This window comes from Grus americana, chromosome 5, assembly GCF_028858705.1.
Source record: "Grus americana isolate bGruAme1 chromosome 5, bGruAme1.mat, whole genome shotgun sequence".
Lineage (NCBI taxonomy): Eukaryota > Metazoa > Chordata > Aves > Gruiformes > Gruidae > Grus > Grus americana.
This window is the reverse complement of record NC_072856.1, coordinates 725,073-748,838: the sequence shown is the minus strand read 5'-3', so window position 1 is coordinate 748,838 and position 23,766 is coordinate 725,073. Positions and strand designations below refer to the sequence as shown.

The window sequence follows — 23,766 nt, the reverse complement described above, 5'->3', positions numbered from 1 at the left end:
ACGTTGCTTCTCACCCAGGGCAGAAGCTCCTTCCTCCTCCTCCTCACTCCGCCACCTCCCCAGCTGTTCCCCCCGTGCCCCAATTTCATTATCCTTCCTTTTTAAAAGCTAATGGAAGACTTCACGTGCATGTACTGAGAATCAGAGGCTCCATCCTCACCCAGCAAGGCTTCGAGGCAAATGGCCTTCCTCACATTAATTAAGTTGAGGCTTAATTTGGGCCCCACAGGAAGGGGCTTCCGCCCCGGGACCCCATCACCTCCAGCCTTTGCTTCTGGGGGACCAGCGTAAGGTACAGCACAGTGGGAGAGGGGCTTAATGCACTGTCGCCTTTCCAATGGCGTAACTGTAGTGAGCAGCGTCACCGCGTTATGCTGATTTTAAATGACAAAAAAACACCAAAACAAGAAAAAAAAAACCAAACAAACCAAAGAAAAGGAAAAGAAACAAGGCCCTGCCCCCGCGGCGCTGTATGCTTGATGTTTATGAGCTGATGCTCACCCCTGCCCCGAGGGGGTCTACTTTCACGCGGGTGTGAGCAGCGCTTGAACCGTGCCCACGCACACGCGCGTTCCCGAGCGGGGAGCGGCCCCTTTAAGGCACCGCCCAGTTCCGCCAGGGAGGTGCGCGCGCGGAGGGGGCGGGCCTTTGCGCGCGCGCCGTCACGTGACGCTGTGGCGGGCTTCTCCGAACCGGCGGCGGCGGCGGCTGCTGCGAGTGTAACGGCCGGGAGCTGCGCCGGGCCCGGCCCCGCCGCGGGGTGAGTCAGCCGGGGCCACTGCCCCCCTCCCTGCCTCCCCTCCTCCGTTCCTCTCCGGTGCGGGGAGCAGGGCGGCTCGACACCACCGGCCCGTGCGCCGGACACCGGCTCGGCCTGGCGAGTTCCGAGGGAGGCCTGAGGGACGGGGAGGGGCGTGACCTGGGGCGGACTTGTGAGGGAAAATAAAAAAAAAAATAACAAAATTAGACGAGCTGAGAGCACCCGGTGTAGGAGGAACAAGGGAATTGCGGAGCGTCAGGGGGTCGATAAAGGCCGGGGTGAGCTGTGGGCGGTTTGGGGCCTGTGGGCGGTTTGGGGCCTGTGTGCTTGCGCGGGTCCCTGCCGCCTGCTCTGGGGCTCGGGCTTCGGGGGAGGTGCTGGGCTAAACGGCCTTGCTCTCACAGCGTGAGCGTCGCTTCTGCGGCTCTGCTTTACAGCAAACGGGCGCTTTGTGTCTGGGAGGGGCTGTTAGCCATGGCGGTGTCTGGCCCCCGGTAAAGTCCCCTGGGGAGCGTTACTTCCAAAGAGCCCGTGAGCTTCCTTATTGCCTTCGGTTCCCTTCACCGTTTGTGCCTCCCACCGTGCTCAGCGTTCGGGAAGGTGGTGCAGGTGCTCTGCCGTGTTTGTAAGGGCCAGGCGCGCACTCTGAAGCCCCTCTCGGACTCCTACAAGGGACTAGTGGTTGTGGCTGTCACGGTCTCTTAGGGACAACCAAGCCAGAACATCGGGTGCCAGTTTCAAGAAATGCGTCTTCTAATGTGACCATGTAACTTATTGCTAAAACAAGATACTGCTAATAGCAAATTAATTTTGTTATATTATACTTGTAAATACCATGGAGCTCTCTATTAAGCCGCTTCTTATTCCTTACCAGGTAACACAAGACTTGTTCAGGTTTTTTTTGTGTTTTAATGTTTAATACTACATAGGAAAGCACACAAAAGGTATTTCTTACAGCACTCGCGTACCACGAGCTAAGAGATACGGGAGGAGAGAAAACCATCATGTACTCCTTTGGACGGTCCATTAAGATATTTTGAAACGCTTTACACGTATATCTTGTTTGAGTTGTGTATGTCGCATCACAGAGTTGTTTGGTTTTCTTCCAGTGGGGCCGTGCTGGATACTTGGTGCAATGGCTATGCAGGTGCAGTTCGAGGCAAACGCAGACACGTCGGCAGAGGACGAGAGCTTTGGACCACAGCTCATATCTAGGTTAGAGGTAGGTGAGGAGTTAGCTCTAGAGTAAGTTTTCGAGAAATCTGCTAGTTTTTCCTGAAACACAAGTTGTTTCTGAAGACTGTGTTGCTAAATTCTTACTTCTGTTTTGTCAAAAAACCTCAAAACCAAAACAAACAAACAAAACCCTGATACAGTAACAGTTATGTTCTATGTTATGTTGCCTTGCTGTATATCCTTTCCTAACGTGTACCAGTCCAGCATCTGTTAAACCAAACAGAGAATGGTATCTTCTGCCTGTTCTGTGCCATCTGTATAGTTGATAGCTTATGCAAACGCTGCAGTGGTGAAAGGATTTTATCTTTTATGGCTCTCTCTGTATAAGTGAAGAGGGAGGTAACACTCAGTATACTGCCTTGTAATAACAGGGCTTGATCCAAATCTGCTGAAGCCAATTGAAGGTATTCAGTGGAGGTTAAAGTATTTGTGTCTTAGTGTGTCTTTTTTCTTCCCTCCTTTCAGCAATGTGGTATAAATGCAAATGATGTGAAGAAATTAGAAGAAGCTGGATTTCACACAGTTGAGGCTGTTGCTTATGCACCAAAGAAGGAGCTACTAAATATTAAAGGCATCAGTGAAGCTAAAGCTGACAAAATCTTGGTAAGGGTGCTATGGAAAAGCTTTAACCCAAGGTATTCAAGAAGTTTTATTTCTTCTGGCTTAAAGTGTTCTGGTGGTTTTGGAAGGTCTCCATTAGCGATATACTGAGAAGGGCAGTAAAGGTGATTAGAGGTATGACACAGCTTTTTATGAGTGGAGACAAAACTCACTAGGACCAGCTTCAAGAAGTGAAGAGAGAGGGACTATTAGAAAGGTCTGTAAAAAATTGTGGAAGGTATGGAGACTGTGTCCAAGGTGACTGTTATTGCTAGCTCAGTATTTCTTGTGATAGAAGGCTTATGATGAGCCTAACGCAAAGTACTTTTCCGTACAGATTGGAATTAAGTTACGGAACTCTTGTCCCAAGATGCAGTGGCCACCTGTGGCATAAATTGGTTTAAAAAGGGGCTAAGTGCAACGTTTGTGGGGTATCGTTCAGATCAAGCAGCTCGCTAACTGAACCCAGGAGGAACTGCTAGATGGAGGGTCGGTCCCCTTGTTCCCCGATTTGTTGCACTCTTTCCCTAAGCATCCGCTCTGGGCAGTTGGCAAAGCAGAGAATGCTGCGTTACGACGACTGAACTGACCTTGTACAGCTGTTCCTCTGTTATATTTTTCTTAGGCGTGTTAATTGTGTACCGTAGGTATTCACCGTGAGACCTGGGGTTTCCTGTTGGGGGCTGAGAGCGAAGCCCGAGTTGTAATCTCACAGCACGTTCTAGTTCAGAACGTGGAGTTTCTGCCAAACTAGTTCTCGTTTATGGAAGTCTGACCTAGCGCTATGTTTAACTCCGATACTTTTCTTACTTTGCTTATTTATTCGCTATTAGGAAGAGAGCATTCCTAGCAGGCTGTATGCCTGTCCTACGTATTTCACGTTTCACAGGGACAGATCTGAACTGAAAGAATGGGAGGAAGATTTCCATAAAATACCCAAAATGGATGTTGAAGCTTTTTCTTTGATCAGAATTTCAGTTCTTTTCAGAGATACCAACTAATATATGGTCTATGAAATCAAATGTATGCATCAAATTATATAGGTGCTTCTCCATTTCACAAAACAGAAAATTACAGTATTAATTCCTAGAGGGGGTAGATGAATGGGATGAGCACTCCTTGCACTGCTTAGTTTGGTTTTCTTCAGGCTGAAGCAGCTAAACTGGTTCCGATGGGTTTCACCACAGCGACGGAATTCCACCAGCGAAGGTCAGAGATCATCCAGATCACCACTGGGTCCAAAGAACTTGATAAACTTCTTCAAGGTAATAATTTTATTTATTGAGAGAAGCCTTCATTGTCTGCTTTTTTTTTTTTCTATGAACACGATCCTTGGACAAAACGACACAAGTTCTGGTTGAACGAAAAAGTTTTCTTTCTTGTATCACAACTGATTTTCTTTTAAAAGCTGTAGGAGTAGTTTGAAAACCTTTCGGTCATGATGCAAAACCCAGAGCTGTTCATTTTGGATGTTTCTAGTTTATTCTAGCCAATACCTATTTCAAGAAAACAAAACTAGGTATCATCTTCTCCCCATTCCTACTTGTAATCAAAAAATCAAAACAAGCCAGGTCAGCTTTTCAGCATCTTCAAAACTACACTTACCTAAACTTCTTATCTGCAACGTGAACAAACCTCCGTATGAAAACCAGTTTTTCCTATTAGAGTTTAGGAACTTTTGAAAAAACTAAGTGTTTAACTGAGTCTCTGTAAATGTAATGTTTTATACGTGGTCTTTGTTTGATGTATGAGGCCTTTTTAAAATTCTATTATTTTCCTTTCAGGAGGAATAGAAACAGGGTCCATAACAGAGTTATTTGGGGAGTTTCGTACTGGAAAAACACAGTTGTGTCATACCCTGGCAGTAACCTGTCAAGTGAGTAGTCCGCTTCATTAAAATCAAGTCTTCAGACAACACAGCTTTGGGATATTTGCTAATTTGTGCACTTTCCTCAACCAATATAAATGCAATGTACATGAACAGCTGCAAAGAACGTGAGTATGTGCAGCACCCTTGGCTGTACTTGCAGCTTTCTAGGATCCTTTGTTTCATGCTTAATCTGCTTACTAGGATTTCTTTAGCAGCAATTAAGTTTGTGATGTTTTTTGCCTGTTTGACATTTTCTGTAGCTCTTTTTTTTTTTTTTTTTTCCCCTCTCTCCTCAGTATTCTGACAACAAAATTTAACACATTAGCCTTGTAGCATCATTCTAGGTCTTCAATGCAGAGAAGCGTTTGATCTCTCTTCAGGTGCTCTAGACTGCAGAGAACCTTTCTTATTGCCAAGAGTGTTGAAAAGAAAGAAGAAACTGTGTTGGGTTCAACGAGTTTCTCTGACTAGCTGCTTTTTTCCCTAACATATCCTAAGCTTACTTGACTTTACTTTTGTCAGAGCCTTCAACTGGCTCCTGCTATCAAACAGTAGATCAGTCTGGAGTAACCTTTTCTCTAATCTTAGTTATAATAAACAAATAGTGTTTATTACTTTCCAGAGGTTGCTATTTCATAAACTATTAGAGGCTTTGGGCTTAATTTGATCATTTAGTTAACACCCTTACGCGCCCAAGCTTACCAGCTCAAAGTTAAGCACCTGTCCTCTTACGTAGGTATCGGAGGTTGAATACAGGAATCTTTCTTCTCCCTTTTCCCAGATAGATGTGATTTTAATCGCAATAGCTTGGTATGCTGTTGATTGTATGATACCAGTGGAGGGCATAAGGCAATAACTGGATTGTTTGTTGATGTTTGATTTCACGTTCGTTCATTTGCTCTTCCTTTAGCTTCCCATTGACCGAGGCGGCGGTGAAGGAAAAGCTATGTACATTGACACGGAAGGGACCTTCCGTCCAGAACGCCTTCTTGCTGTGGCTGAAAGGTCTGTACTCAGGGCTAGAAGGAAACTGGCATTCGTTGAAGAAAGGGATGCATTTACTCGTGGGACAACCTAGTTAACAAGGATCACTATGTAAATCAGCCTGTCTCCTTAAATTCATGGGACTGTTGCAGTAGGAACTGTCCCTGTGGCTTGATGCTGTGCCCCTGCAGGTGGTCCTGCCGTTCCTTTTGCCCCACGGTGTTTGCATTGGTGGCTGTTGGGCTGAAGCAGAGGAGTTGCTGCTGCAGTTCGCTGCAGGGCAGCGTAAATTGCTGGTGCTGGAGCAAAGGAGGGGACCGGAATGAGCAGCTGGAAGCAGAGAGTGAGGGGCAGGATTGCCGCTTTTTAGTAGCGCCACAGATGTATGAGGTAAGGCCGGTATTTATGGGCCTTTCCTGACTGTAGGTAGAAAAGTCAAATCAGATGTAGTACCAAACCAATATGCTGTGCTAGCCCACAAGAGACACTTCCTTTTCTTTATAGAGGGAGATGATGATCTAATGGACATACCATCCTAAATGAATGAAGTAAGGTCAAGTTACTGAAAAGTAGTAAGCTGAAGATTTGGGTCAGTATTGGATTTGGATGGTTTGTTACTGAAAGGCATTGGAAGACATTTTACACAGGCCCCGGAGGTTAATTTGACAGATGTTCACTTTGGAAACATCTGGTATTGCTATCCCTCTCCTCTCTGCTGCTACTCTCTCCCCACAGCTATTGTGTAATTGTCCCTCTGCAGGAAGTCATTCCTCTCTCTTTCTTGCTACTGGGAGGGAATGTGTGCTTCCTAACCAGCTGGGGACAGTGCCAACTAAGTCCTGATAACTCTCTTTGGAGACGGGTTGGTCTAAGCCTGCCGGCTTTTCCTGCAGCAAGCAGAGGGGTACCCCCATGTTCCCATATCTGCTGCTAACAGATATGTGGCAACAAACACCCCTTGGGCAGCGATGAGAGTGAAATGGCGTTTGCAGCGGTCATAGGTACGTCTGTGAGTGGGTATCTGCGTGGCTGAATAGAGTTCTTCTTCCAGTCAGTTCCAGCCCTCCATCCCTCAGTCTTTTTCTTCAGCTCAGCTAGGATGGAGGCTAACCGTCTTTCACCTCCTTTCTTTCTGAAGCCTGCCAATCTGCCAAGTGTTTGACCAGCGCCCTTGACTTTAATCTCGAATATGTAATATTTCAGTGTGGTTTTGCTTCAAAATGCTAGTCAGGATTGGCTATCATTCACCTTCAAATGTAAGGCGCCAGATTTCATTTCAGATCCAGGGAGATAATCAATCAGTTCTCCAAATTCTAAGGGATTTCTCAAAGTGCCATATAAATAATTTAAATGCAAGATGTTGAATGTAACTTTATTTGTTTTGGTAGTAAAACACTGTCAGAGGTATTGCAGGTGGAAGGCTGTTTATCATTGTGTGTTATTAGCAATATACTGCTTTCAGAATATTCTGCTCCAGAACAGTAGCTTTCCTTGCCCGTGGCTTTATTTTGAGGAAAATGTCTGGTGTTCTACTTTACTATTGCTCCTAGGCAGGAAATCAGTCTTTAAAAATGGTTTCCAATCCCTCTGTTCTCTTTTCATCACCAAGTTGTGTTGCATTTTTTTACTGTCTGCGTTTTTTTATCTCGTCAGACTCTCCCAGGAATGTGAATTTTTATTCTAGTATTTAGGTGAACCTATTGATGAAGTTGTCACTGACAGGTGTTTATTTCTTATTTTCACCCATTTCTCCAGGTATGGCTTGTCAGGCAGTGACGTCCTAGATAATGTGGCGTATGCCCGAGGTTTTAACACAGATCATCAGACCCAGCTCCTGTATCAGGCATCTGCTATGATGGCTGAGTCACGGTAATAAGGCTAATTGAGATGGAGTGATTTTTGTGCCGGTACATACTCATAGTATAAAGCGACCTGTAGGTGATGAACAAATGCAAGCGAAGTATGGGTTACAGAATTGTGAAATGTCAAAGTAAACCTTACTTCAGAAGTTCACTTTTTTGCAATATCCTTGCTTTCTTCAGTGCTTAGCTCTGTTAGATCAGGTTTTGTTATTCTCAAGCTGGATTATGCTTTGGCCTATCTGGATAGTAAGCGTGGTGTATTGACAGTGAGTTGTCCGTTAATACCACTTGCTGTTGAAGTGTTGGATCACAGCAACTGACCTGAACTGCGACAACTGACATTACTTTACAAAGAACAACTGCCAGCCTGAAAAACAGTTTGAAAGATCAGTTTATAATTGCTTTTAGTGACGGCGTGTTGATTTAGAGCGTGCGAAGCACCAAAGAAACCTGTGCAGGCAATTGGAGTTTGAAACTAAGATTTATGGGCCCCTTTAGGGGGAAGGAGGTGGTGGTATGAGGTGTACAGGAGCCTGTCCGTGGAATACCTGTGGTGTCCAAACATTAACTTCTGGGCTAGTTTATCAGAGGACAATAAATCTAAGTTTTTAATCATGCAGCAACTTCCTTTGGGTTTACTGGGGTTTATTGTATAGTTAGTAATCTGAACACTGCAGGTAGTTAAAAATAGTAATCCTGCGAACTGTCCGGTTGTGCTTACACCCCCGTCTGTATGCAGCCTTACGATTTGCTGGGCGCTGTCACCCTCCGATGGTGGCGTCGTTCATCCTGGAAATGTTTAAACCTTGTACTTCTCCAGGTATGCGCTGCTGATAGTGGACAGTGCCACAGCCCTTTATCGGACAGATTACTCGGGAAGAGGGGAGCTGTCAGCTAGACAGATGCATCTGGCCAGATTTCTGCGTATGCTTCTCCGACTTGCCGATGAGGTAAACCGTGAACTTTGCTTTATTCTCTGAAGGACTGGTGATCGCTTTTCTTTCTCTTGTAAAGCTTAGCAGTTTTGTACAAACGGCTTTCTGTCCGCTCAGTGTCTGCTTCCATTTTGTTTTGAGAGACATGATAGAGTGGTTGTGGAGAGCAGAGAGGACAGCAGAAGCGCATATGTCTGTCTCGGGTTTTGGGGGTTTTCTTTCTTTTTTTCCTTTGTTCAGATTGTGGAAAACAAAAGCATTTTGATTTGTTGCTTTCTCCTCGCAGTTTGGTGTGGCAGTTGTGATCACTAACCAAGTGGTAGCACAGGTAGATGGAGCAGCCATGTTTGCTGCAGATCCCAAAAAACCTATTGGAGGAAATATCATAGCTCATGCTTCCACCACGAGGTGAGAGAACAGATTATCACCTTCCTTTAGCCTTATTTTGGAAGATTTTATGAAACTAGCTAAGTACCTTTAAATTCTGGGTTTCTACGTGGTCTGTCAATGGCAAGTCCAGCCTGCTTTTCAGCAAATGTGCCACTCTGAGCACTCAGTAATCTGTGGTAAAACCAACACAACGTTTTCAGAGGTTCTTGCAGCTCCGCAGTGTGCTGTATTCATGTGCTAACACAATGTTTTCATGATTATGATTTATTGAATGTAGGCTATATGCCCTTACCTGTTTTTTTTTTTCTCCTTCTCCCTATTAGACTGTATCTGCGAAAAGGCCGAGGTGAAACCAGAATATGTAAAATTTATGACTCTCCTTGCCTTCCTGAGGCTGAAGCAATGTTTGCTATTAACGCTGATGGAGTGGGAGATGCTAAAGACTGAAGGCTCCGTTTCATGTCCCGTGTAACCCGAGACTTGGTGTCAGTAAAAGACTCCTTTCTTTGTGGCACCTTACACGTGTTTCCCAACGCAGCTGCTGTTCACATGCTGGCAGAAAAATCTGCTGTGTTTTGGCACAGAAGTCCATCAGGTGAATACATTTTGAGACACATCTAGAAGTGCTGCTTGGAAGAGATCTACCCTCTTGGGCTTTAGTCACAACTTAGATTGACGTGGTTTCTTGAGAGCGTTCTCAGAGAACCATAACCTTTGTATTTTCCTCACAGCTGTGGCTCCAGCTGGATTCTACTGGTGGATGTAGCGCAGTAATCTAAGAGTATGTGGCCATAGTTCATAACTTGGTGAATTTGAAGTAGCATTGATGGGTTTGTCAAATAAGAAAAAGTGGTGACTTAAATATTTAATAGATTGCTTTAATTATAAAGTAAAGCAGAATGGTATTCCACAATAAGAATTCGAGAATATTGCTGGGATTGGTGACGATCACAATCCATCCTCTTTATGTTAATTTTGTTTTGGATGCTGCAACGTGCTGGTTTTTTGGGAACTGTTAATTTACATTTCAATTACATTTTATTTTTTTGTATTTCATTAATTCTCTGTGGAAATCTGCTTTTAATAAAAAGGACCATGAAAATATTGACGACATTACAGGTTTCTGGGCTTCAGCCAGGTGTTAATTTAGACAGAAGCATTTTGTATCTGCAGGTAGGAAGAAGATGCATAAATCTTCAGTGAATCTCAGTCTGGAGTTTTCTTTTTCTGCTAATGCTAACAAAATGCATCACCTCCTTCTTGATTTGAGATGTGCAGTGCAACTGTGCTCTAAGTGCCCTGTAGATGTCTTTTAAGAGTTTTTTGAGGTTAAAAACGTTCTTGTATATTATGCAATATTTTTATATAAGCTATGCTATTGTGAACTACTCTGAACTTGATTAAAGAGAATAATATCCTAGTGGTGGTTGGCAGCAAAAAATATTTTCCTCATTCTTTTTCTCCGGGACAATTTTTCTGGGACAGATCATGAAGAATATGCACAGTGGGGTCCAACTGTCTCTTTACACGCTAGCGGGCGTAAGCTACACTTACTCGGGGACGTAAAGACTTGTGCTGTATTGACTACTCTACCTCATGAGATGGCAAGTTGTCTGCTGGGTCCTGAACACCTTTGTTGTTAAATTCAACGTAGCCACGGAGTGTCTGCTGTTTCTATCGGAGGATGTGCACAGAAGGCCCTGGCCGTCCCCATTGCCTGCAGCCGAGTTTCAGGTACCAAAACTGATGCTAAAATGTTAACTAGGGATTAAATTGGGGTTGAACTATTCAGTAGGGATCTGAGACGTTCAGTCTTTTTTGCACCAGAGGTTCAGCACTTGTTACTCACGCTCGCCCTACGCAGGGGTGAAGGTGGCACAAGGTGCTGTGTGTGATCGCTGCTGTCTGAGGTGACCGCTGGTAAGATCTGGTATTGCGTAAGCTGTGCTAATGTTAACCACGTTGGCTGAAACCTGGGGAAAGCGGCAGTCGTCAGGAGCCGGGCAGAAGTCCGGAGGTCTGAGACATCCTAGCCTTTCTGGTTTGGAGAGTCCAGCCCCAAAGTTCGGCAGAAGCCGGTCTCGGAAATGAAATGTCTCATGCTGTCCCTGCGGAAGGTTGCGTACAGGTGACCTTATAGTCTGTTATCCGCCCTGCGGCTTGGGAGACCTTGGCAGTTCTTCCTTTTTATGTATACCGAAAAGGAATCGGACTGTAACGGCGGTGCCGGGTCTGTACAGGTGCCACAGGGGCTGCGGTGTTCCTGGAGGGCACTTGGTTCAGGTACATAAGGGGAAAACCACTGGGAGGTTCCTTCTGGAATTCTTGGCCAAGAGAAAACTAGGACAGGCTGGGAAAACTGGCTGAGTCGTAGGGGCAAGTGAAGAGAGGGAAAACAGATCAAAAACGTGGGGAGGGGGACGTGCCGGGCGAAGGGGCTGTAGAAGGGAGCACGGCAGGGTGAGCTGAGGGCTGGGAAGGGAGCGGGCTGAGGAGCGGCTCCGCAGCTCCTACCCGGGGAGATCCCAACGCCCGCGTCTCCCCTGTGCCGGGTTTCCTTTACCCTAACGCTCTGTAACGCCTTTTCGGTTGCCCCCCGTATAAAGTAGAACATTCAAATCTTATTTCACGTTGCAGATGGAGTTTAAATGATCTGAATACCAACTTTTAACGTGCTTAAAAATTCCACGAGGACCCAAAGAGTAAAAGGAGCGCTGCCTCCGTACCGTCCCTCAGCACGACGGTCCGTGGGGTGAGCACCCCGGGAACGCAGGACACTGCCGGGCGGCACAGCCGGCCGCTCGTCCCGAGTTTCACAAACATCATCCGTTATTTAATAGGAAGGCTTGAGAGTACGCAGCCTGCAGCTTTGGTGTGATGCCCGACAATCAGCCGTGCTGGGCGGGGGGTGGTTTGGGTGTTCAAGTCTCGCGTTGTGAAGATGGACGTATCGTGCGGTGTCGTTTAGGTGTAAATGACGCTTTAGGGGATGAGGGAACAGTTTGTTTTGTTGCTTTTGGCTACTCTGAAATTCAAAATGTCGTGTTTATTTTCTGCTCCGGTGCTTCCCTTCAGTGTTCTTTTCGGAGAGGGAGTTTTGCCGTGCCTATGTCACAGTTCTCTGCTGTTTGTATCTCCTTGAATTCTACAGCGTTAACATACCATCTAACAGAACCTTTGATTTATTTTTTTTTTTCCCTCCTTTTCAAAGTCTGCTTAGGACTTTGAACAACTAAAACTGCATCTGAAGTCCCCTCTGTTCGTGTAAAGCTCAGCACAGAACCCGATTTTCCTAACGGCCTGCGGTACTCGGCTAGCTGCGAGGTTTGTGACTGACTGGGAGAGCCGAGGGAAAGGAACCAGGAAATATTTGTGCCTCTTCTCGAAGCTCTTAGCGGCTTAGGCTCTGAACTTGGGGGGATTTTGGGGGTTTTGGTTTGTTTCTTTTAAACACAAGAACCTTTTTCAAAAGATCTCATGACGTCCCCGTAGCAGCTGCACAGGCCAATATTTCCAGAGAGGGTTTAAGTTGCTTATGACACGATGCTATGAAACGCTAATTAAATAAGCTTATTGTCAACATTGCTTTAACCTTGAGGAGGCATAATTAATATTCCTTTAGTAAACATTTTCCCTGCTGTCTCCTTGAAATACTTCTCTCAATGTTTCCCCAAAAGTTCCTCCCCAGGCAGTGGAACATGATTAGGCATCACACTCCCTTTTCAATTCTAAAGTGTTTGTGCGTTTGCGCAATCGCCTGGCTCGTGTTCATCCAGCCCCTTTGCTGGGTTTCAACCCGCGCCTGGAGGGGAAAAGCAAATTATCGAGGAATTGAGATGGGTGCAGAACTGCGTGCGTTACTCTGAGCTACTAACGCTCTCGTTAGAGCGCGACGGCGAGCGGCGTGATTAATTAAAACGACATCGATAGAGCCTGCGATGTTTTGTTGCCGTGAGAGTCGCATTAGTCTCCTTACAGCTGTCGGCTTCGCTGCCGGCATCGCCCGCCGCTCCGGTGAGTTGCCGGTCCCTCCGGCTCTGCCCGTCCCCGCTGCATCCAGGAGAGCTGGCGCTGCCATCGGCTGCGCACCTTGCATTTTGTGCACAAATTAAAACCCCCTCGTCACGGGAAAACGCCAAGCGCAGAGACCGCGGGGAGCGAAGCGAGGCTCGCAGTTGGAAGGACGCGAGCGTAGCGTCGTGTTGAGAAATATCCCCATGTTTTCTTTCGAACAGCCACGTCTCGTAAGTGCGTGCGTCTCGCTCTGCGGGCAGATAGCTGGCTGGCTGTACAGCAGCGTGTGTGGTCACTGAAGTTCTCCCAACTACCCAGCTTGAGAAGCAAATGTTAAATTTTTCCAGATGCAGCCGTGGTGGTGCAAGTGCGAAGTGCTGCTCCGTGCCTCCGGCGCTGCCCTCGGTTTGTTCGCTTTGCCGATACACAAACCCGCTGCGCGACAGCAGCACTGCCCCGGGGCGCGGTCTGGATTATGGGGAGGGATCTTTGTTAAAGGTCACAACCCGCACCCGAAACGGTTGGCGCTCTGCATAGATTTGATGTCAGCTCAGTTCAGTACGCCCGGTGCCTCAGTTTCCCCACTCGACCCGAGGCTGCAGCACCAGCCTTACGCCGTGACCTCGTACGACCCGTGTTACTCCGGCCGGGGAGGAGAAAAATAACCGAAGGTGGATGTGCCCAAAGTCTAAGGTAACCGTTAGTTATTCTCACTGCCTAACTTGAGGTAATTAAACTACACCGACTTGTACGTGAGTTTATGGTTGTGCTGCTGACCCTGGCCGGCAGCGTGTGTCAGCCGCGGCGGCGGCTGGCTTCTGTTCGTCCCGTCGTTAAATACGAGGCACAGCGGAGGTTTTAATTACCGTAACCCTGAGGCTTCAAACGAAAGGAGAAGAAAAGTAAGATAGAGGGAACGCCGCAGCCCGGAGTTACACCCAGCACACTCAGAGCATCTTACCAGAAGCTGCAGCAGCACGGCCAACGATTTCATCACCGCCCGCAGACAAAGGGAGAGGTTTTGTTCTTCCTGTGCAGCAACGGGCAGCGCTGGCTGGTGCGTCGGTGGGGAACGGGCTTTGGGGAGGTGGGGGGCAGAAAATAAACCTCGAGACTTCAACTTTCCCTTCCAATCGTTCATTTTTATTAAACCAGCTGTACGCTACGGCTTCTTAAATTTATCCTGAGGAGTTTTAGTTTTCTTTGGCAGAAGCTTGTCTGTAAGCTAACTTGCCTGTACTTGTTTCTACGCCCATACGTTATATAAAATATCATCCTTTAATTACCGATGGTCCATCGCGTATTTTAAAAACATCTCAATCTGCTGGAAAAAGAGAAAATTGCAATTGTGTGCGGATGTCCCCCAGGGAAAGGCTTTGCTGGCGTCAGAACCCCGTGGGGCTGGCAGTGAATTCCCCCGCGGGCAGGGGAAGCAGCTCCAGCGCCCATCGAACCCCGGCTGTAGCAGCGGGGTCACATCCTGCACTATGCCTTGGACCGAAAAGTGAAATTAATGTTCTCGCTATTCTGTTAAACCAATCTGGGGACAGAACGCACAATCAAAGTCACCTTTGCGTGCTTTGCTCCGAGACCTGCTTCAGTAACGGGTGTACGGAAGAGAGGGAACAGCACAGCAGCCACGGGGCAGCAAAGAGCGTGGCACGTGGGGGGGGGTTCGGGAGGTGGCCGTGGTGAGCAGGGGATGGCCATGGTGAGCAGGGGATGGCCATGGTGAGCAGGGGATGGCCGTGGTGAGCTGGAGATGGCCACGGTGAGCTGGAGATGGCCATGGTGAGCAGGGGATGGCCGTGGTGAGCTGGAGATGGCCATGGTGAGCTGGAGATGGCCGCGGTGAGCTGGAGATGGCCACGGTGAGCTGGGGATGGCCACGGTGAGCTGGAGATGGCCACGGTGAGCTGGAGTGGCCATGGTGAGCTGGAGATGGCCACGGTGAGCTGGAGATGGCCATGGTGAGCAGGGGATGGCCACGGTGAGCTGGAGATGGCCATGGTGAGCAGGGGATGGCCACGGTGAGCTGGAGATGGCCACGGTGAGCTGGAGTGGCCATGGTGAGCAGGGGATGGCCATGGTGAGCTGGAGATGGCCATGGTGAGCTGGAGATGGCCACGGTGAGCTGGAGTGGCCATGGTGAGCTGGAGATGGCCATGGTGAGCCAAGGATGGCCACAGTGAGCAGGGGATGGCCACAGTGAGCCAGGGGTGGCCATGGTGAGTAGGAGATGACAACGGTGAGCCAAGGATGGCCACGGTGAGCAGGGGATGGCCACGGTGAGCCAGGGATGGCCACGGTGAGCAGACGATCTGCCTCAGGGTCCGGGGAAGCTCAGCGCTGCCCGTGCGAGCAGACTCCTGCGAGAAAGGCCACCCCGGGGATGTTCAGGGTGAAGCCCGGGGGGGTGCCAGGACTTCTGAGGGGCTGCACGAAGCAGGGCGAGGAGCAGAGCAGTTTGTGTTTGCAGTGGCAATAAAATCCCGAGTGCGGAGCCGCTGCCAGAAGCGCGCGCGTGTGAATTTGTCAGAGAGCGGGCAGAAGGCACGCGGGCGCCGCAGGAGTCGAGGGGCTCTGTAGCTCCGGGGAGGTTGGGCGGCCGGCAAAGCTAACGAGCAAACGAAGCTGCCCGCAGAACGAAGCAGGTTTGGGGCATTTCAGTTCTACTCTTGGTCCTGGGTTTCCCCTCCTGCCCCACATCTCCTCCAGCCTCGTGCGCACTCCCCATCCCTCAGCGGGCAGGGACGGGTTAAAGGCGCCTTCCCCAAGGTGGGAGCTGGCTGGAGCAGCGCGGGGAAATCGGTCACACAAGGAAAACCGTGCTGGCTCCGGCTTCTCACGCATTGCCGTGTAACCCCGTCATCTATCTTGTCACAGGCCAGCCCTCCCGACAGCGTTAATCCACGGCGACGGTGGATTAATCTCTTCTCCCTCCCAGGGGCCAGACCGCGGCGGGGGGAGCTGGTCCCTGGCCAGCAGCCGGCAGACGGAGCGTGGGGATTATTTCCCATTATTGCACAGCGTCGGAGGGGACTTGCTCATGGTGGCCCCCCCCCCCCCCTCGCTGGCAGGACACCCTCCCTCTCGCTGCCAGCACGCAAACACCCCTCGAACAGCTTCTGATTACAGGAAAAGAAAGGCTGCCAGCCCGTGCGCGGCATCGCTGGGCGCGCCGCTATCGGCTTCTCGAGCGGGACTTTCAGGACCGGTTCATTAAGTGAGAGAGAAGCAAATTATTTCCCCTGGAAGGCTGCGGCTGCTGTTGCACCCAGCCTTGCAGGAGACGTGCAGACCCTTGCAGGACCATTTCAACACCGTCTGCGGCGTCTGAACCCAGCCGGTCCGTAAAAGGCGGGACCCAAGGGACGAGCCCTCGCCAGCCTTCGCGCAGCTACTCGGTTATCACAGCCCTCCCGGGGCCAGAGCTTCCAGCTCTGCCTAAGATCTGTTTTTCCTCCCAGACAGAGCCCTTGTTTCACCACAACCCCCAAAAAAAAAATTGAATTCCTGCTAGCAATGAGGGCGAGAGTCAAACGAGACGGAGCCTTGCCCTTCCTGCCTATAAATCCAGCGTTAAGAGGTGCTGCCATGGCTCCATCTCCTGTTACCTCCACCAGCCTGGAAGACCTGAAAGGTTTCTGCCTTCTCCCGTGGGGCACAAGCGCCTGCAGAGCCACGCGCACCCCGATATCGCATCGCTCTCGCATCGTGCCGAAGCTCCAGCTGCATAAACTGGGGCGTTCCGGCTCTCCCTGTGTCGAGCATGGGCAGGTTTGTGGATTTACGTGCCAGCATTCAGCATTTGTGCCGCTAACACGGCGAAAACGTCCTCAGGGTGCCCGGGACGGAGGGTGACGGTGCAGCCCGGACCTGCAGCGCCTGGGCCGTGAGATGGCCGCGGTGTTGTGCCCCCCAGCCCTCCCCTGGGGTTGGTTTTGAGGCTGAACGTGGGGCAGCAGAAACCCACGGTACTGATCCCCGCACTCGGAAACCCGTCTCCCTTTGCTCTGGCTCTGGGGCAGATCCCAACCGAGCTCCCCCCCCGTGTGTTCCCCCCCCCCTCCAGCAGCTTTTCCAGCCCCTGGGCAATCCAGGGCTCCCCGGCTTCCAGCCAATTGCGCTGCTGGCGCGTTGCTCTTCCAAAACGCAACGTTCTCCACCCCAGTGTCTCATCAAACCACGTACGACGGGCCGACCCCGCACACGTAAAGCCCTAGGCAGCGCCGAATGCAGCACGGGCAACGTCGGAGCGCCTAGCCGGGCTAGAAGCTTACTCACAGCTCGTTAATGAGCTCCACAGAGTAATTACCTGCAACTCCCCTTTGCCCAGCCCGCGCCCGATGCCTTCCCGAGGTTCTGCCAGCATGTGGCCATCACCAGCTCGTCCCTCGCTTGCTCTCGACAGCTCCGAGACGCCGCTCTCACCAGCAGCAGCTGCCGAAGCCTCCCGAGGAACGAATTCATCGCGCCTTCGAGATGACCTCACGGTCCCCGAAGCCACCCGTGGGAAGCTCTAAGCAGACCCGCGGGTCCCCGGCACGACCCTCTGCCGCACCGGGGACGCTGCCGAGGTTTTGGCACCAGCCGCCGGCACCGCGCGAGAGCTGCAGGACCAAACCCCCAGAAGCAGCCGAAGGAAGAACGGCCCCAAACCCGCCGCGAGGTGGGCAAAGGCGTCACAGGCGATTCGGGGAGGGGGGGCTGGGGCTTTGGGTAAGGTGAGGCTGCTGCCCTGGGGGCCTGCGTGGCGCTCGTCTGCCGCGGCCGCAACTCCTGCGTTGTGCGCGTCCACTTTGGGGGGAAATTTTGGCTGCCTCGGGATTAGCGAAAGGGGCTCCCGTCGCCTTTGGCGGGGAAGAAACGTCCCGCGTTGCTGTTTTAATGGATGTGTCAGGCCAAAGTGGCCTGAGTCCAGCGAGAGGGGGACGGGCGGCTTTCGCTCCTGGCTGCTCCAGCTCTGCGCGAACCCAAGCTGCCTGGAAACAGCGCGTTGGCGTCTTGACATCCGAGTGCTCCTGCTGGTAAAGCCCGGCCGGCGGCAGGCTCCCGGAGGGATGCGGCGCTTTGGCATCAGCTCTCCTCCTTCCGCTGCCTTTCCCAGGAGAGCGGGGAGTTCGTAGCACGGGCGGGCTGCGGTCGGCGTGGCGTTGGTTTAGGACGGCTGTCAGGACCCCATCTGGAAGCAGGATCATTAATCCATGGATTCGCAGGTTGCAAAAAGCCCCTTTTTTTTTTTTTCAAAGGGCTTTCTTTCAACCCAACCTGAGCCATCGGAGCTCCCGACTCCTCGGACATTGGCTGCGCTTCGTGCTGCCGCTGGAGCAGAAAACCCGCACGAGACGGGGCCGGAGGACTCGGGGAATGTTATCGACCCAACGCACGGATCAGGTGGGACCCTGGCTGCTGGATGTGGGGAGGAGGGGAAAAAAGATAAACCACCCCAAAAGTCGACACCGGCGACTCCAGGCACCGCGGGAACAGGGCCCGGTGCCCCGTCTGCTCCCGCAGCTCCTCCGTGGAAGCCATCCCGCGACGGGGGGGGCAGGACTCCAGCGCGAGCTCGGGGGGGGTCAAACCGCCCGCCTGCCCCCCAGGAGCTTGCCCTGGGCTGCGCCGGCAGCGCTGCGAGCCCACGGCGGGCATCCCCCTCTTCGGGGCAGCGTGGAAACGCCTTCGCCGCAGAACCATCAGGCTCAGCCTGCCGCGGCTCCGGCGCTGGGGCGGGGGGGGGGGGGACGAGGCAGAAATGGGGGGGGTCAGCCACCCCACGGCAGCCCCGCAGCGCCTGCGCACCTCTGCCAGCGGCGAGAGAAGAACCCGGCCTTTGGCTTCGCGGCCATCGCGGTGCAACCGAGGAGGCGACTCAGTTCCAAAACGCCTGAGATTTTTAAGAGATTTTTTTTTTTTTTTTTCCTTGCGCCCCCCCCAGAGAAATCCCGTACCCCAAGGGAAACCAGCCGGGCCGGAGCGCTGGGCCCTTCCTGCAGCCCACCAATGCTTCAGCTCACGAAGCGCCGGCAGTAACGAGCTCCGAGTGTGTCACCCCGCGGCAGGAGGACGGGCAGACACGGTTTGCTGGTGCGGTTTCCAGCTGACCCCCCCCTTAGCAGTGCGTAGCTGTCTCCGCTCCTCGGGGGGCCCGAAATTAAGATTCCCCCCCCCCCCCCGCCAAGGAACCATCTCGGGGCGACGCTGCCGGTGTCTGCTCCTCCCAACAGCTCGGGGAGGTTGAGCATCCCTTTGCTCCTCCAGGCTTTGCGCCCAGCGTCACCGGCTGCTCGCCCAGCTCCCTCGTGCGTATGTTTAATTAGGTCTGAAGTGATTACTGGCGTCAGGATTTACAGTGAGGAGAACGACGTTTCTGCCCTCGATGGGTTTAGTAAATCTAAGTCCGATTCATTGCAGAGATTTACGTCGGGGAAGCAGAAAGGGGAACCGAGCCTCCGGTCTGCGATTTTGGGGGGTAAACGATGGAGAGGAGAACGAAAACCAAAAAAAGCCTCTCGGCACTGCTTTACAGCCGGGCTGAGACCCCCCCCCCTTAGCAAGGTGACTCGGGTCAAGCGATGCGCCATTTATTTCGAAATAAAGTTGAAACCCGTGAGAGCCGGCAGGGGCGTGGAGGAGGGGTGCGGAGTGCAGGGATGCTCCGTGCCCGCAGACCCCGCCGGGATGCCCGGAGAGGCCCCTCCTGCCGAGGCAGGTGGATTTTCCCTGTCATTCCACGGCCGCGGTATTTTTGGGGTGGGTTTTTTTGTTTTTTTGGTTTTTTTCCCCCTTCTTTGACTGATTTCCCACCTGTCTCCTACATTCGTTTTTCTGTTCGTCTCGTCGTCGACCCAAAGCTCACTGCTGGCAGCGGGAATCTGCAAAGCCCGACCTCGGCGTCGGCTCCGGCTTTTCGTAGCTCAGGCAGCGCCCGAGTTCTGTGCGTATGAAAAATACGCTGAGGAAAATGCCGGTGCGTTGGTTCGCGGCAGGGCGCTGCGGGAAGGACGCCCGGGAAGCACCAGGTCCCCTTAAAAAGAATTCTCTGACTGCGCTGGAATACAAATTTCAAATATATTTAGAGTGATACGGGACTATTGGTTAATTGGGATGAGTTTGTTAATTGGATCCCTAGGGAAAAAAAAAAAATACATCATTTCTTGTGTCCATTCTAACAATTCTAACCTTAAAAAAAAAAAAAATTAAAAATAAATAAAGTAAAATAAAAATTAAAATTAAACATTTTAAAAATCAAGATTGTTGGAGGTCATTATTATTATTATCTGTATTATCATGTTAATAAGTAATGAAATTGTTATCCTTACTCTCTCGCTTGTCGCCCCCGGGCCGTTCCAAGTGAAGAACATTTTCATGCCATGTCCAGCTTTTCGGTCCGGTTCCTGCTCTGGTTCAGCTTTGCTGGAGCCGAGCGTCCCCCCCCCCCATCCTCCCTACAGATTTCCTGCACCCGCTCCGGCTCAGCATTTGCTGAAAAAACCCAAAACAAACCCAACAAAAAAAAAAAAAAAAAGAAAAACCAACCCAAAAGCCACATCGGAGCTATTTTAATTTGATGTCAGAGCCAGAAGATTTCAGGACTAACGGCAAGGTGTGCCGCCGCCGCATCCCCCCGTCCCACCACCCTTGACGCATATATTCACGTGCTATGTCCACGTTTCTGTATATATTTATGTATTTATCTAGTCGCGCGTGTACATAGTCACAGGTTTCTATATTTCTGTATAAATAATTGCGCGGGTGAGCAGAGACGCTGCGTTTAGAGCATCAAACCGGTCTGCGGGGCTGGGCCAGGGACGGACCCCCCCGATAGCCGTAGCTGTACAGAGTTATGCCATAGCCGGGGTCAGACTGTCGCCCAGCCGCACAACGCTTTATCTCTCTCTCTCTCTCGAAAAATATATTAAAAATACATATATATACAAGGACACATTTACAAATACCTAAATACATAATAAAATAGAAGTTTTTCAAATCAAATGGGAGGCAGTAAGTTGGAGGAGCCCTAAAGGAGCCCCCCCCAGCCCCTTTTCACCCCTTTTTTCCCCAGGACAGCATTTTCGTTTAACGCTGAGCAGCCCAACGTGTGCCCCAGGGGAGCGACCCGGAGCTGCGCCCCGTCCCCTAAACTCCAAATGGGGAAAAGACACCCCCCCCCCCGCCTCTGCAGGAGACTTTTTTTTTTTTTTCCCCTTTTCATTACTAATAGCTTAATTATTAATGATCGATAGCTTAATGTCAATAGCTTAATTATTTCCGATGTTGTAAGGACTGGGCACTTACCCAAACCCAAAGTTTTCACCCTCGACTGACTTAGACCGGGAATCCTGCTGGGAAAAGCTTTCCTGCTGCTGCCTCGAGCCTCCGGAGCTGGAAATTCCCATCTCCTCCTTCGCCTTCCTCTGCCCATCCAAAAAAGAGGAATAACCCAAAAAAAGGGGACGAAGGTGCCAAAACCACGCGGCTGCATTAAGGAGCAATTCCCTGTTTTCCCACAGTTTGGGGTTGGTTTTTGTTTTTTTTTCCTTCTTCTTAATTTTCTTTTCTACATGCCCATGATGCTACATCCCCCCCCCGGGTCCGGGGTGCAGGTCAAGGCCCCCAAGGCAAGGACGGAACTCAAAGGGCAGATCCTGTGTCAGCCCCTTGCATCAACTTGAACCCCCCCGAGACGTGACACCCCCCCCCCGATGCCATCGCCGCCGGCACCCCGCTGCCTCCCGCCACCCCCGCTGGGACGGTACCCAGCCGTGGCGCTCCCCCACCCGTGCCCCCCAGCACCAAAACCTCCGCCACCGCTCGCCCCTGCCCTGGCCACGCACCAGCCTTTGCGCCGTGCGGCCGATGGGGTTTTCCCTCTTGGGATGCTTCGAGGAAAATAAAGACAAAAAAAAAAAAAAAAAAAAGCAAAACTCAAAAAAAAAGCAACCCCAACCTGCTGAATTGCCCTGGAACAAGGCTGTTGGGGGGGGTGGCATGGGCTAAAGCAACCCCTGGGGTAGCAGAGTGAGTCTGGAATGGGCTCTGTGGAACCGGTGATGATGATGATGATGATGATGATGGTCTTGCTGTGGCTGCTGCTGCCTGCAGGTGCCCAGGCCCCTCCTGTGCCACGCTGCTCCGCACACCCTGCTCCGGAGCCGACGCCAAAGAGCCCGGTGGGAGCGACGCACGGTCCCAAGACGCTGGATTTTTGGGGGGGGGGGGGGGGGGGGGGTGGGTGAGCAGCATGGGAAATGGCCAAGGAAATTTCCCATTTCACGCTGTTCCTGCAGAATTGCTTTCCCTTCACCCGAGCAAACAGGATTCACTGCTCCGCTGCGCTCAACGTGCCTGCGCGGCGCCCGGAGCTTCCCCGGAGCATCCAGGCAGAGCTGCCGGGAAACGTGCCCAGCCCCGCCGCACGTGTGCACCGGCCCGATCGCAAAACTCACTAACTTCGGTGATTCAAATAAAAGGGAATGCCAACGGGAATGGCAGCCTAACCTCACGCAACGCTGTGTGCCGGAAAACAAAGGTTTGTGTTACAGGAGCCCAAAAATTGCAGCTTAATCTAATCAAGCTTTATTGTTTTGCACGCCTGTAACTATGAGGAAATAAATGATGGGGTTTTTTTCTCCCTGGCTGGGCTTCCTCAGTCCAGCAGAAACCTTACGTGATGTGAAGTTTAATTCCTGAAAAAGGAGCCTCGATAACAGGCGTGATGCCGGCTGTAACGTTACAACGTGTAAAACCGCACGTGAGCTCCACGGCTGAGCCGTAAATCTGGAGGCTGTGGAAAAGCTGCCGGAGGGAAGCGAGGGGAGCACGCGCCTCTCCTCGCTCCGTGCCCAGCGCCGGCTCGGGATGCTCCGTAGAGCTTGGGATGCTCTGCCGTACACCTCGCCCCCACGCCGACACGCTTCAGCTGGCATGGGCCTGAGATTTGCTTTTTTGCCTTGCTGTTCCCATGGGATCGCCAGGGAAATGCCTCTTCCCCAGCACTGAGCTCTCACACGCCCTACAGAAATCCCAATTTTTCATAGGAAAAACACGGCAATTACAAAATCCCTCTTGGAATGCCAAAGTCACTGCCGCATAATCCTGATGCCGCGCTAAATGTCTCAAGGCTCCTGCCACGAGAAGCCCCAGGCATCACCCGCTGGCTTCGCTCCGCACGCGCAGGCACGCTTCTTTTTATTCTCCGTCCACCTCTGACAGCTCAGGGCCGTGGTTTTGGCGTCACGGGTCCCTCGGGGACACGAGCATGTCACACCGAGTGACACCTCCGTGGCTAAACCCCGTGCGACCCACGGTGCTCACCCACCCCCCCACCCACCCCCGTGTGACGGCAACGGCACCGGCTGGGAGTCCCCGTTGGCACCGACCCTGGGACCGCTGCTCCTCAGCCCCGCTCACCCTAATTTAGCTGGGGAGCAGCGGTCTAACGCACCCGACGACCACGTAAATGCTACGGCCATTTTACCAGACCACACACACACTCCGCTCTCTCTTTTTTTTTTTTTTTTTTTTTTTTTTTTTAATTATTCCCACCAATACCACATCCCTTTTATTAGAAGAAATCTGGTTTTTCTTCTGGGGGCATCGCCAGCGCCCAGCTTCGCTCCATCCCGCCTGCCCCGAGCGGCCGTGCCAGGGATGCTGCTCCCCGCGCGCAGACAGCCCGGCCGGAGGCAGAGCAGCTTCTGGAGGGGGACAGGCAGGGGACAGCCGCTGGGCAGGATGGCGACACGTCCCCAGTGTGACAGCAAGCGCAGAGATCCCTGCAGCACCGGGTTTATTCCCCTCCTGCTCGGCAGGACCTTCTTCTTCAGCATCCCGGGGGCCGTGGCTGAGCAGCGCACACAAGGGGGGACACGCGAGAAAAAGCCGCCTCTCCTGATAAACCCAGCGCTCTTTATCACGTCTCGGGCGCTCCGTCAAGCTGCTGGGCAGCAGCGGGCGGGTGTGAGTGCTTCGCAGCCGGGTGCCAGGAGAAAAGACGACCGAGAGATTTCAGCCTGCCCGGTAACGCAGCAAACCCGACACGTGGCCGCGCGTCCCCGCATCCCATCCCGGCCGGCACCCGCAGCCTCACCTCCGATACCCGGCTCCAGGTGA

General features: G+C 51.6%; 1 protein-coding gene across 2 annotated transcripts; it reads left to right on the top strand.

Moving 5' to 3' along the window:
• Window positions 1–1,875: 1,875 nt before the first annotated feature.
• Window positions 1,876–10,055, top strand: RAD51 (RAD51 recombinase). Of its 2 annotated transcripts, XM_054825918.1 has the most exons (9): window positions 1,876–1,982; window positions 2,462–2,599; window positions 3,744–3,861; window positions 4,381–4,472; window positions 5,377–5,471; window positions 7,206–7,319; window positions 8,133–8,262; window positions 8,534–8,655; window positions 8,961–10,055. In XM_054825918.1, exons 1-9 carry the CDS (start codon window positions 1,896–1,898, stop codon window positions 9,082–9,084), a joined length of 1,020 nt encoding a protein of 339 aa, XP_054681893.1. In that variant the 5' UTR covers window positions 1,876–1,895; the 3' UTR covers window positions 9,085–10,055. The 2 variants fall into 2 exon arrangements, with proteins under 2 accessions (XP_054681893.1, XP_054681894.1); XM_054825919.1 differs by lacking the exon at window positions 8,534–8,655.
• The last annotated feature ends 13,711 nt before the right edge of the window (window positions 10,056–23,766 follow it).

Excerpts from the sequence above, each read along its gene's own strand:
- RAD51 (XM_054825918.1), top strand. The coding sequence starts at position 1,896 with ATGGCTATGCAGGTGCAGTTCGAGGCAAACGCAGACACGTCGGCAGAG. Across the intron at positions 2,600-3,743 it reads CTAAAGCTGACAAAATCTTG|GCTGAAGCAGCTAAACTGGT; the intron begins GTAAGGGTGCTA and ends GGTTTTCTTCAG. Across the intron at positions 3,862-4,380 it reads ACTTGATAAACTTCTTCAAG|GAGGAATAGAAACAGGGTCC; the intron begins GTAATAATTTTA and ends TTTTCCTTTCAG.